Source organism: Helianthus annuus, chromosome 16 (genome assembly GCF_002127325.2).
Source record: "Helianthus annuus cultivar XRQ/B chromosome 16, HanXRQr2.0-SUNRISE, whole genome shotgun sequence".
Lineage (NCBI taxonomy): Eukaryota > Viridiplantae > Streptophyta > Magnoliopsida > Asterales > Asteraceae > Helianthus > Helianthus annuus.
In genome coordinates, this window is record NC_035448.2 from 50,967,493 (window position 1) to 50,980,385 (window position 12,893).

Below are 12,893 nucleotides of genomic sequence, written 5' to 3' on the forward strand. Positions count from 1 at the left end.
TAATGAACTTGTTTTATTTTCAGAAACACAATCAGCTTACTTAGATTTTGAAACTCAGCAACTCAGACATATCGAAAATAAAGAAGAATCAAAAATCTTTTTCCATTTTTCTGAAAATATAAAGCAGTAAAGAAATATGTACAAACATATTTACAGACAATATTTTTGTTTGAGTATGCGTCAGAGGATCATATCAGTTTTTGACAAGTCACAAGTACCGTTGGGCTTAGCTACACTTTAAGAATTAAACAATTCACTTAGATTGTCGATATACTGATCCACTTAAATTTTCACACAAATTTCAACTGATTCATGATACGAATTAGATGTTTTAAGAACTTAAACTCATTCATGTGTCCCACCTCTTGAATATACTCCCGTATCCAGATCCCAATATTCAGTCTTACAGGTGAGTATACCACAGATGATATCTGTAAGGGGTTAAATGCGAGGGCCGTGAGAGCTCAGGTCGATACTTCCGTATACGCAGAGAGATGACGGCTTCGACTTTTCGGTGTGTCCCCTTTAGAGGATCGTTTTGTTTCAACAGCACACGATTATCATTTTGCAATGTTTCATCGTTTTTTATGCTGAGGACGATGCTATGTTTCAAGCAATGCGGAAAGTATTATTCGGGGACTAGGGCAGAACTTCCATTCAGCAGAAGTCCCGGAATAATACCCCAGATATCACTGAGTATAAAGACCTAGTATCTCAGAAAGAGGGACCTTTCAAATGAGATTTCAGGGGTTACCTATATATCTAAGTAGTGTTCCCCACGAAATAAGCAAGTTTGAATTTAGGTTTATATCCTGAAAAAGTTTACTAAATGTATAAAAACCTATCGGCATATCATCAGTGAGACTGTTTAACGCTATTTAATCATTACATTTCTTTAGCATACTGTAACTGTCTACTGATGTACTATCATTTCCTCTTTTTAGGCAAAACTCAATTTTTGAATTTATCATGTTTTTGTATTTTTCAAATTTTCTAATGTTTTTGTATTTTCTAACAATTTTTCTCCCCCTAAAATGCAAAACCATTAAAAAGAAATTTGACAACACGATGCTGAAAGCTTTGTCTCGCCATCCATGTTCTGCTTCTTGTGTACCGAATTGCAGAAAATATAACATACTATATAGCACAGTTAGCAGAAAAACTAACATAAAGTACCCCCATGATTTACAACCCATTGATTTTCGACAGTTTGAAAACCGTTTTTCAATATTGTGAAAGTAATCATGTTTGTTCAGCCGTGAGGGTTTCGGCGTATTCAATCAACATATATTTTTGAAATTTTCTATTTTTGACAAAAATTAAAAACAAACATATTTTTGGTTTTTAATTTTTCAAATTTTTAGGGTTTTGAAAATATTGTTTATTTATGTACAGAAAAACAAATAAACTCCCTTTTCAACCAAACCAGGGTCCAGCAGCAGCCTCTTCCTCCTGTTGTGCCAAGCTGCTCAAACCTCCAATCTCACAATGTTTGGTATTCTTGAGCACCTGCACATTCAACTAACTGAATTACTTGAACAATTTAGCCCAGGTCTGTTGAACCTTAGACATTTCAACACAATAATTTTCATTCAATGCTAGAAATTCATTGTCATTTTTCACAAAAACTTTCTCAATTTTAACTTCAACTTTCTCATCTTTTACCAAATCAACATGTTTCTTAACAGGCCATGTCTGACCTTTCGGTGTACCACGTTTGTAAAAATGTGAATCTTTTTTAACACTTTGATTTTGAACAACAACTTTTGGTTTCCAAAACTGTTGGGGTTTTGTCATATCAACTGTTGTTTTCCAACTTTGTGTTGTTCTGAATCTGGGTGTGTGAGAATTCCAGGTTTGTCTTGAATCAAACCTGTTCGGGTTTGATTCCAATTTTGATTTGAAGCAAACTTGTTTGTATTGTACCTCCAAGTTTGTTTCGAATCAAATCTGGTTGACCTTTGTCTCACATTCTCAGATTTTTGTTTCTCAGCATCAATCTTCTTTTTGTCAACATCCACGGGTTTTAGATTTGAACACTTGCGTGCAAGATGTCCTTTTTGATCACATTTGAAACATGTTCTCATGGACACATCTTTGACCTGTGGTTGTTGCTTTCTCTTTTGTGCATTAAACTCAGCATTAGACTGTCGTCCAATTTTAAGTTCTTTCTCTTCAGCTAAACTGTTTCCTTGAACAAAACTCATTTTTGCCTGATAATTTGGTGTCTCATTTTTGTTCCGATGTTGTTTCTTCTTATAACCCAACCCAGCCTTCATGTTTTTCTTCTTGAAACCAGGTTTGTTATACGAAACTTTACGACTCTTACCGACAAACTTTGAAATCTCAGACTTCTCAATCTCAACCATTTTGAAAACTTTATCAACCTTTTCTGAAATCACATTCTGAATCGGGAATACAACATCTAAGAATAATTTGTCTGATCCAATCATGGTATAAACCAATCCCTTTGAATCATCATTCAAATTTTTCTCGGATTTTGTGTTTTTCAGATATCCATCATGAAGATTTCCTTCATCTTCATCCTGTGATTCAGATTTACCTGTAATAATCGACTCTTCTTTCAACACACTTTCAACGACTTTACCTACCACCTCTGAATCATGAGAATCATCAGATTTGGAATAGGTTATGTCAATGTTGTCTGGCAATTGGTCTATAATGTTGAAAGCTTTTTCGACCTTTTCCTCATCATAAAATGCAAACTTTTCCGGTGGTGGAACTTGATGAAACTCTGAGCCAATGCCTTTCTTGTTTTGCTCAGACTTACCATCTCCCAGTTTTATATTGAAAATTCGTTCAAGCACATATGACGACACGTGGTAACTTTTTAACTTGTTGTTATCCTGTTCTAAATTAGCAATCTGTCGCTTTAACTTAGCAACATCCTCAATATAGGAATTAACAACATCTTGTTTTATAGCATACATTCATTTAAGCTCTTTAGTTGTTTCAGAAAGATAATTCATTCTTGATTGAGCATATTTCATTTCATCTTTCACTTTCTCATATGACTCTTTCGTAATATGATATGCTATTTTCATAGAGTCATATTCTTTCTTCATTTCTTGAACCACATTTTCTTTTTGTTCACATTTATTTGTCATTTTCAAAACATTTTCTTTCAAAACTTCATTTTCTTTTTCTATCTTTTTACATTTTTCTGAAAGTTTTTCATCATTTTCTTTAAAAACTTTTTCTTTTTCTAGCATTTCTTTGCATTTTTCTTTGAAAATGTTTTCAATCTTTGTGAATTCAAGATTTCTTCTTTTGAATTGCTCATCTTTTTCAGTACAAGCTCTGCACGGTTCAATGCATTTCTTGCACTAATCAATCAATTTCAAGTTTTCAGAATCAGAATTTACCTCAGTGATTGGCACTTCGGTGTTTGATGCAGTTGCCTCAGTTTGCTTCTGATCAGCATCATCTTGCTTCTTTTCAATACTGACTTCATCACCAGCATCACCAGCATCACCAGCTTCCAAATTCTCATTCTTTTCTTTTTTTTTCTTCTTTCTTCACCTCTTTTTCAATCTGCTGTTCTTCAGTAACAGCTTCTTTCACAACTTCAACTTTAACAGCTTCTGTGTTAACCTCTTCAACAATCTTCTTCAGATTGTTCACCATCTCTTCAACACTCTTCTTCATTCTCTCTTCATCCTTTTTTCTTAGACATGATAACATGGCATATCTGATCTCCTTTTCAAGCCTTTTAGCATATGTGTCATCTTTCATCACATTTCTATAGTATTCGGCTCTCAATGGAACTATGAGAAGAACATCATCAAAGATTATGTCTTTCTTTGGAACAACCGGTTCTCCTTCTCTGTTGTAGTAACACTCTCTCTTCTTATCCCATCTTCTGTTACTGACAGCACTCTCATACTCTTCCTGCATGTCGTCCATTCTATTGTAAACCACATTTCTTTCTCTGTAAGTCTTCTCACTCAAAATCTCTTCTCGAGTTTTCTCTTTCATCTCAGCAACAACATTTTCTTCTTTGTTTTCAGCTGTGTCTTTTTCTTTGTTTTCCTCTTTAATTTCAGCAACAAAAACAAACTTTCTTTCCTCTGTTATAGCCCTGCCATGAGCTGTTTTTCGAACATTCTCCAAACGATCTTCTTCTGGACAAATAGAGCTCCAGTCAAAACCTTCATCATCGTGAATTACAAAACAAGCTCTTGATTTGGTTTTATCTTCAATCAACTTTGGCTCTTCTCTGCTTCGGTGATAGATTGCCTTTCGATAATAATCATCGTTGAAAGGACGTTCATTTCCTTCAGCAACTTCAGAGTTTCTGCATTCTCTTTTGAAATGACCCTTTTGCTTGCATCTGAAGCAGGTCACTTTGGATTTGTCGAATCCAAGCTTCGTCGACGCTACTCCAAGAGATTGTTTCCCAGTAATTTCCATATACCTCTGCGCTCTTCGGATGCAACTTGCTAAACACCAGCGAATATCTATGAGCTCCATCTCTTCCGGATCAATTTGGTCGTAGTCTTCTTTGGTCAACTCTGAGTTTCCAATTTTGCCAGCTACAAGACCTTCATATGATTCCAGAACAGATGCAAGGAAACTCATTTGTTGCTTAGCTGCATTAATGCTCATTGCAGGAGAATTCTTCAGTTTGAGAGCAATGTTGCACAGAATCTCTTCAGCTTCATCAGAATTTGACTTTGAAGATGAGTGGTATCTAGAATGATGACTTGTTGACGTTGTTTGTGGTTCTTTCATCTTCTCACCAGTGAATGCTGTTTTTGGTGAACCAACTCCTTTCTCTGATTGTACACTGCCTTTGTAGTATAAGCCAACATTCTGTTGATGTGAAGAACCAGTCATCTTGCTTTGCTTTTGTAGCTCCAGATCATGACTTTCAATCTTTTCAAACAAAGAATCAAGAGAAATTGTGTCATACAAAGCATCATTTTTCAAAATAAAAACAAACGTTTGCCACTGATCAGCTCGTGGTAACGCTTCAATGACTTTATCAATAATTTCCTCTCTTGTTTTCTCAATTTTAAAACGTTCAAGTTCAATTTTGAGGTGACAGAATCTCTCTATCATTTGCCTCACTGATTCTCCTTTTAGACTGTCAAATAAATCGAATTCTTTCTTAAGCAATGCAATTTTGTTCTTTTTTATCTGTTTACCACCCTCAGCTTTAACATGTAAAGCTTCCCAAACCGATTTAGATTACCCATCATGAGTAAGCAACGCAAAGATATCATTTCTGATTGTCGTCTGGATCAAAACAATCATTCTCTGTTCGGCTGCATATTCTGCTTTGTCATCTTTGGAGAATCTCTTGAACGGTAGTTCTTCGCCTTTATCATCTTTTGGCCGTTCGTATCCAAACTCTAGACAGAACCAGCTTTCATGAGCATATGCTTTCGCCCAGTTGAGAAAACGTTCTTTCCACTAGGTATAATCCTCAATGCTCTCTAGAGTTGGTGGCTTTGAGTGTGTTCCATAGAAGTTATCATGCTTAATGTTCTCATTGATGGCTTTCGTGATGGTCTTTGGTGTAACAGTTGTTGTTTCGGAAGAATCGGATGTGAACGCGTTGAAAAATGTGTTGTAGAATTCTTCAGCCATGATGCAAACCTTGAATTACCTTGAATATCTCGAATTACCTTGAACCAACAAACAAACAAACACTTATCATTTTAAACACTTATCAAACAACTGAATCAAAATAATACTCGAACTGGTGAATATTCTGTGCAGACTGAAGGTTAACACATTGTGCGAACTGCTGTGACCCGGATCAAATTCAAATGAACTTTTCCAAAGACCTGGCTAAACCACACGACCTTGAACGAGTTTGAATTCAAACGGGATGAACCACCTCTCTTGTGAACTTGAACCGAATTCAAACCGTGTGAAACAGAATTCACTTTTAGAATACTTCACAAATTTTAAAACCAGTTTCAAAGTCCGAAAATCTGTTATGCTTTGAACTTGGGCCGTGAATCACATACCCTGTTAATTGGGCTTGAACCAACACAACCAAACCTTTTAGACAAACACCAATCTTTAATTATATCGATGGACAAGATGTAATAAATGGACTTTGACAAATGTGAAAGGATTAAAAAATGGCCGACACACTTAAAGATTTCTTAATTTGATTTGGCGGCAACTATGTAATGGACCTCAACATCAACACATGCAATTAAACTGAATTTTTATTGGACCTTCAAACTGAAGTTTATACATGCATTGGGCCGCAAACTTTAGTCAGTTTTGAATTTATTACAAGCTTTTGTCTGACAATTATTAATATTCAGATTAATCTCATTGGACCTTCAATTTACATGTGATGATGAAATGATATGGCCAATATTTTTTAATACATGACACAATTTTATTAGGCCGCTTATAAGTAGCTGACAATTCACAATTAATGAAACTATTTCAACACTCAATGTCCGACACTGTTGATTACTTTTAGTTGATTGGACCGATTATTACTTTTGATCACGTGAATTCTATAATTTCCGAGAACACTGAATGTATATAAAATGTGATTGGACCGAAGAACTGTTCAAGCGAAATCAAAAATAAATGTTTTGGAGCGAAATCAGTTGAATGACATGTTGGAGCGAAATCTGAGTATTAAATTGGAGCGAAATCAGGATATTTCGAGCGGAACCCCTCAGATTTTCAAGCGGAATCAAGTATAAAACGTGATTTCGAGCGAAATCAGATGATTTTGGAGCGGAATCAGTTGTATTAGGAGCAAAATCAAGTTTTGGGGCGAAATCAAAGATAGATCTTCGAGCGAAATCAAGCTGTTAACGCGAAATCGGACCTAAAAACTTAGATTTCTCCTAAACGGCTAGGAATTTGGATCTGAAACTTGGTAGGGTTATAGATCAAGTGTTTACGCACAACATATCAAAAAATTAGCCGATTTCGACCGTAAAAACCCGTTCAATTTGACGAAAATCAGTTAAAAACGTGAAAAATATGAAAAAGATGAAGAAATAGATGAAATCCGGATCTGAAATCGATGAAATCACGAGCGGAAATGTGTGTTGGATCAGTGCAATCGAGCTCCTACTCTGATACCACTTGTAGGACCGGTTTTGACTCCGAAACGATTGCGAAACGAACGTATGACGTGCGGAATCCGTACACGAACGCGACCTAACACACACGATGTAATATAAACGTGATTCTATTAGAAATCTAACAAGAACAAGCACCTTGAACCACTTTCTCTCTCTAGAATCTCTCTCTAAATCTAGAGTTCTCTAAAACACAAATGAGGCAAAAGTCTCTAATCTAAACATAACCTCCCTATTTATAGGTCTTGGCTTTTAATGAGATTTCTCATTATTACAATTATGCCACCTTGCCTTTTTGCCTAGTTATTACAATATAAGCTTGCTATCTTCAGTTTCTCGCTACGGCTCGGATTTACGAAGGCTATAGACATAAATGCACTAACATAAATAATGCTTACCAACTTCGGGATCCTCCGAGATGTCGAGCCACGCACGTGCTAACGCGTACTCCTAATCTTTCGACCAAGCTTGGTAGGTTCATTTCGTGCATGGAGCGGTAGCATCTTTTTTTTATGGGACCGTCTACCAAGTTGAGACACCTCGGCTACGAGCTCGGATTGTGTCTCCGGCACTGTTTCGATATCGGGCTCGGTTTCTTCTTGAGCCGCATGCGAACCGCCCATGGATGCAAAGCAGTGTGGATTGTGAAAGAATTGCGTAGGCATACTTAATATTTGCGCGTACGCCATCACATTCAGGTCCATATCTTAGAAATTGTAGGACGGTTGCCGGTTGGGTGATGTTCGGGAGATATGAAGTTTGGTTGCCGGGTCTAGACGGAACACCGAAAGGGAGTCGGAAGGGATTCATGATATATATATATATTTTTTTATAAAATGTGCTATATATATTTTTTATAAAATGTGAAGAAGTAGTGAAGAGAAGAGAGAAAATTTTATAAAAAAAATAGAGTAGAAAGTGGGGTTTTTATAGGTAAAAATGGATTTAAAATAAAGAAAAAATTATTACTGTTGGATTTACGGTCAAATCCTCAAACGTTGCGAAATTTAGGCGTTTTAAATCACACGCCCTTGAGATTTTTTTGAAAAAAACGCCCAGGGGGCGGTAGTGATGGCATGGAGGGGCGTTTTTTTAGGGAAAAACGCCCAAATTTCCCTCTACTACGGATGGTCTTATAATCATCAATTGAAACGTTGAGTTGTAATGTATGCAAGGAAGGTCTATGATCTCATTCTGGGTACATCATGTTTTCAAAACAAATTTTACACATTTGTTCTTAAGTTTTTTTTATTTATTTGATTGAACTTTCAAGGAACCATCGAAAGTGTCTAACGCGATCAAGATAGATATCCAAGACCCACGAATTATAAAACCTGCGTGTTTTTTTTATTAGTAACGAACGTGTGTTTTTAGGGCTGTAAACGAACAGAATGTTCAGCGAACAGTTCGTGAACTGTTCGGCAGGAAGTTCGTTTACATTCGTTCGTTTGTTTATGTTGTTCATTAAATATTTTTTAGCATTTATTTATTTTATATAAACTTTTTATATTCTTTAATTCTTATTTATCTCGTTACCCAAACAAATAAAATAGGAAACCTCACCTCCACCTTGTTTATGCACTGTTTCCTTTTCCTTTTCATTATTAACATTGAAAAATACTATCGAACTTCGTCGATTTTATTTGTGTTCGTGAACCATTCATGAACACGTTCCTTTCCTTAATGAACGAACACGAACAAAAAATGTTGTTCAGTAAGTGTTCATAAACCGTTCGTAAACACATTATATCCTTAACGAACGAACACGAACAAAACCTTGTTCGTGTTCGTTTGGTTTGTTTACAGCCCTATCGGTTTTTTACTGGAAATAAGCTGACAATTATGTATATGTCAATTAAGTTTACTATATATGTAATTTCCCTAACCGGAAAACGGGTTTGATTGAAAACAAATAAGCTGACAATTGTGTATATGCCAATTTAGCTTACTACATGTGTAATTTTCCTAATAGGACAATAAAAAAGGTCATCAACCCAAAATTAAAAAAAATAAATAATTCAAATTAGCTGGAAAGTTAAAGTATAAAATAACGATGTCTCGAGATATTCTAGCAAACCTAAAAAGATAGATGGTGAGATGAGCAAAAGGGCTTTTGACACGTGTCTATCTTTGATGAAAAAATGAGTTTAGAAACACGTTTAATATAAGATATAAGATAATGAATAAGCACATTTGTTAATGGTATGATTGTTTTTTAATTTATTGCGTCATTATTTATGTATAACTCGAATGAAATAACAACCGTATCATATCATTACATTACAATTACATAATAACATTATTTCACTAACTTTTTTTATTTTATCTAAAATCTTAAACTTGTATATGGTAAAGCACTACTATACTAAATGATATTATTTAAAAGTTGGATTATTGTTTTATTTTTTACTACAAACTTGATCGGATGGTCACATTTGGTGGAGTGACACGTGTAAACATTGACATGGACATATTTTTTTTTAAAGATGGCTAGCTTGAAATTTAATTTAATTTAATATTAAACCATTCTTGTTAATTAACTAGTCTTCTTTGAAGGCATTTTTGCAAATGCCAGCCACAAATAAAGAAGGTCGTAAAGAACCATCATGTTTAGACATTTAGACGAAGTAAAAAAAGGAGTAGAAAACATGTCACATTTCGAAATGATTTCATTGACAACACATAATAACGCTCTAAAGTTATTTGACCGAAAAATTATCAAATAACACTATTATAACTGTCCCAACCATGCGAGGACCATTTTCATAAATTCTTTGATTAATATAACAAATAAATACAATCTAAAAAACATGGTAAGATGGTAGATATATGACACTTATAACAAGTGATATCTTATATTGTACACGAGTATCATTTGCGTATATATGTAGTTAAAAGATACATTCGGCATGATAAAACATATATACTAGTTCAGATTTATTTATACGCAACTAATACTCAGCGTAACGTATGTTTTAGTACTATCAACACATAATGACATATGCATTAGCTATATAAGCTTAACACTTAGATGAATAGTTATGCTTGGATAACAGGTTAACGAACATAAAATTTAAAAATCAGAATACCTGCTTTTCTTGGCATCATCTAATGCGTGCATGGTGTGCACTGCATGACAGCTATGCACCCATAAAAAGTAGTGGACCATATGTCACACGACAATTATGAGAACTAGACAACATAAATATATCATTGAAGCTACTCTTTATATGTTACACTCCATATATCCCATGAATTTAATTCTCAATATCAACAATAAATATACGTCCATTGCTTGATAAAGACTTGACATACCGAATTTAATTTATCTCACATTAAAAACGACCTAAAACCATAGAGAAATTGACCAACCATAAGGACATATCGAAGACGCCTACGACTGGTCATCTTAACCTATAATCACATAGGTCGATTATATGTAGTAGTGGACCGTACGATTAATAGCTTGCATGCGGATTACATGTTTACAACTACCCTCGATTAAAGCTTATGAGTGAACCAAACCCGAACCCGAATTGTTGATCCATTCTTGTTTTCTTGAATGAAGGCTCGCGGAAATGATGAGCATTAAGTTCCCATGACTCATTTGAACTTTCATCACAAGTGAAATCGATCACGCCAGCTGGACTAACCGGATAGGTTGTTGTCTCGTTTGCATCATGTTTTCGTTTGTTGTGATGATCGTAAGCTAGCTCGACAATGAGCTCGTAACACTCGTTTATGTCGTCCTGTGTACAAATAACTATGCATGTAAGTACAAGTAGTGTATGCATGCATTTTGATCTTGAGTTTCTTAAGTTGTGTCAAATCCACAGCATGATCTTGACCAATGACCAAGTATCATGCAAAGGCAAAAGTAGTCATTAGATGTACATAAGTACATTACGGTCTAAGTGTCTAACCAAGTAACCAACATAAAAAGACAAAATTACCCTTCTGTCCTTGTACATTAGTGCATGCATAAAGTACATGTTTAAGGCATAATAGCCAGCACAAAAGAAGCAGGGTGTTTACTATGACTTTTTCCAACAAAGTACTTTTGCTACCATTTGTTGGAACAATTGTTGTACTATACGCAATGAGAGTTGTACATGAAACATAAGGACAAAGAAGACAAACCTTAGTGGTTTTGAGAAGATCCAGAAGTTGACTTTTGTAGTCAATACAATCCGGAGGATCAATTTCATCTACAACATGAAGCATTGTAGCTGTGGCCAATACGGATGGTTTATAACACACGAATCTTGAATCTTGAAATAAAACAACATCAAAATAGAAACAAAATTTTAAAACTTATATAAAAAAAAACAAAAGTCAAAGAGATCTAGTTTGACCATTAAGTTACCTGAAACTAAACAAAGGATCATAGCTTCACATTTCTTGAAAAAATCCCAATGAACATGATCAGTTAATCCAAGCCTTCTTACAATGTGATCAAGAAATGAGATTGGTGTCACTGGGTTCATCCTCCATTTCAAAGTTGACATCACCAAAAGCTCCATTTTTTGTATGTTTTTAGCCTCAAACAAGTACTTAGTGTCCTCTACCTACAATAAAGATTCAAGAAAACAAAATCCCATTTAAGTAACACAAGAAATCACTCAAGATTTGGAAAACCCAGATCAATTATTTAAAGATTTTGAAAACCCAGATCAATTATTTAAAGATTATGAAAACCCAGATAGTTTATAAAAAAAAGATAGATAAATGTATGTTTTTTATACCAAGGTACAAGTTTATATGCATAAAGTACAAGTGTGTTATATAGTATAGAATGGTATAGTATCATACTTGAAGATCTAGTAAGAGTGGAACTTGAGTTTCTTCAACTTTAGCAGCTAAAGAGAGACAACTAACAGCAACAAGTTGAATCATCCAAGGTTTATCTTCTTGAAAATGGAGACTAGAAAGAAATCTATCAAGATAATTGATGGCTAAAATGGCTGTAAGAGGTGTGAACCCATAACAACTTTTGACCTTAAGGATCCAATCTACAGCCTCTTTACGAGCAGCAAAAACTGAGGGACTAGTTTTGCCAAAAGAGAGAGTACAAGGGGTTTGTTTTAGCTGCTCTTGTTCTTTAGTGAACAAGGACACAAGCTCTTCATGTTCCCATGACAAATCTAGTTGGTCCAGGGGGGGTAGATGGAGATCAGATGAATCTGTGAGGGTGGTTTGTGTAAATTCATCTTCATATTCATGATCTTGTTGTTCATTGCAAAAGAGTGTGTCTAAGAAAGAAGATGAATATGGTGATAAAATGGCCATTGGGGTTGGTGATTAGAGAGAAGAGAAGAGAAGAAAAGAAATGAAGTTTCATCCATCCATTAGTGTTTCTCTCTCTAGAAGACTGTTCTCTCTCTCTATATGTATCGATCAGAGAGAGAGAGATGAAAGGTTTCAGAAAAAACAGAAAGGAAAAGGAAGTGATAGTATCAGAGCGGGTGTCACGCTTGTCCTTTCTTTATATTTATACACACTGTTTTCGGTGGATTATATTTTGAGAATTTAGATACAAATCAAATCACTATAATGTAATTATAAGATACGTGACTATACTTTTTATTTTATTTTTATTTTATTTTACTCGTGTTTCATTATTTTATGTCCTACACAATATCATTTATTAGTTTTATATTCATGAAAGCAATGTAACACGAGACTACAAGATGCATGATATCTATTATTTCATATATTTTGGCTCTGTACTCTGAATTATTGCTGATATTTTCACTTTTTTATCTTTCAAGTTTACTTGTCTTGTGATATTCAAGCACA

The 12,893-nt window shown here is 34.8% G+C and overlaps 1 protein-coding gene across 1 annotated transcript; it reads right to left on the reverse strand.

Moving 5' to 3' along the window:
* Window positions 1–10,319: 10,319 nt before the first annotated feature.
* LOC110915273 (cyclin-D3-1) lies at window positions 10,320–12,563 on the reverse strand. Its single transcript, XM_022159940.2, has 4 exons — window positions 11,907–12,563; window positions 11,461–11,662; window positions 11,235–11,365; window positions 10,320–10,843 (listed from the first exon to the last, which is right to left on the reverse strand). The coding sequence occupies exons 1-4, from the start codon at window positions 12,381–12,383 to the stop codon at window positions 10,586–10,588; spliced, it is 1,068 nt and encodes a 355-aa protein (XP_022015632.1). The 5' UTR covers window positions 12,384–12,563; the 3' UTR covers window positions 10,320–10,585.
* Between the last annotated feature and the right edge of the window lie 330 nt (window positions 12,564–12,893).

Excerpts from the sequence above, each read along its gene's own strand:
- LOC110915273 (XM_022159940.2), bottom strand. The coding sequence starts at position 12,383 with ATGGCCATTTTATCACCATATTCATCTTCTTTCTTAGACACACTCTTT. Across the intron at positions 11,663-11,906 it reads CACTCTTACTAGATCTTCAA|GTAGAGGACACTAAGTACTT; the intron begins GTATGATACTAT and ends TCTTTATTGTAG. Across the intron at positions 10,844-11,234 it reads ATCTTCTCAAAACCACTAAG|GACGACATAAACGAGTGTTA; the intron begins GTTTGTCTTCTT and ends ATTTGTACACAG.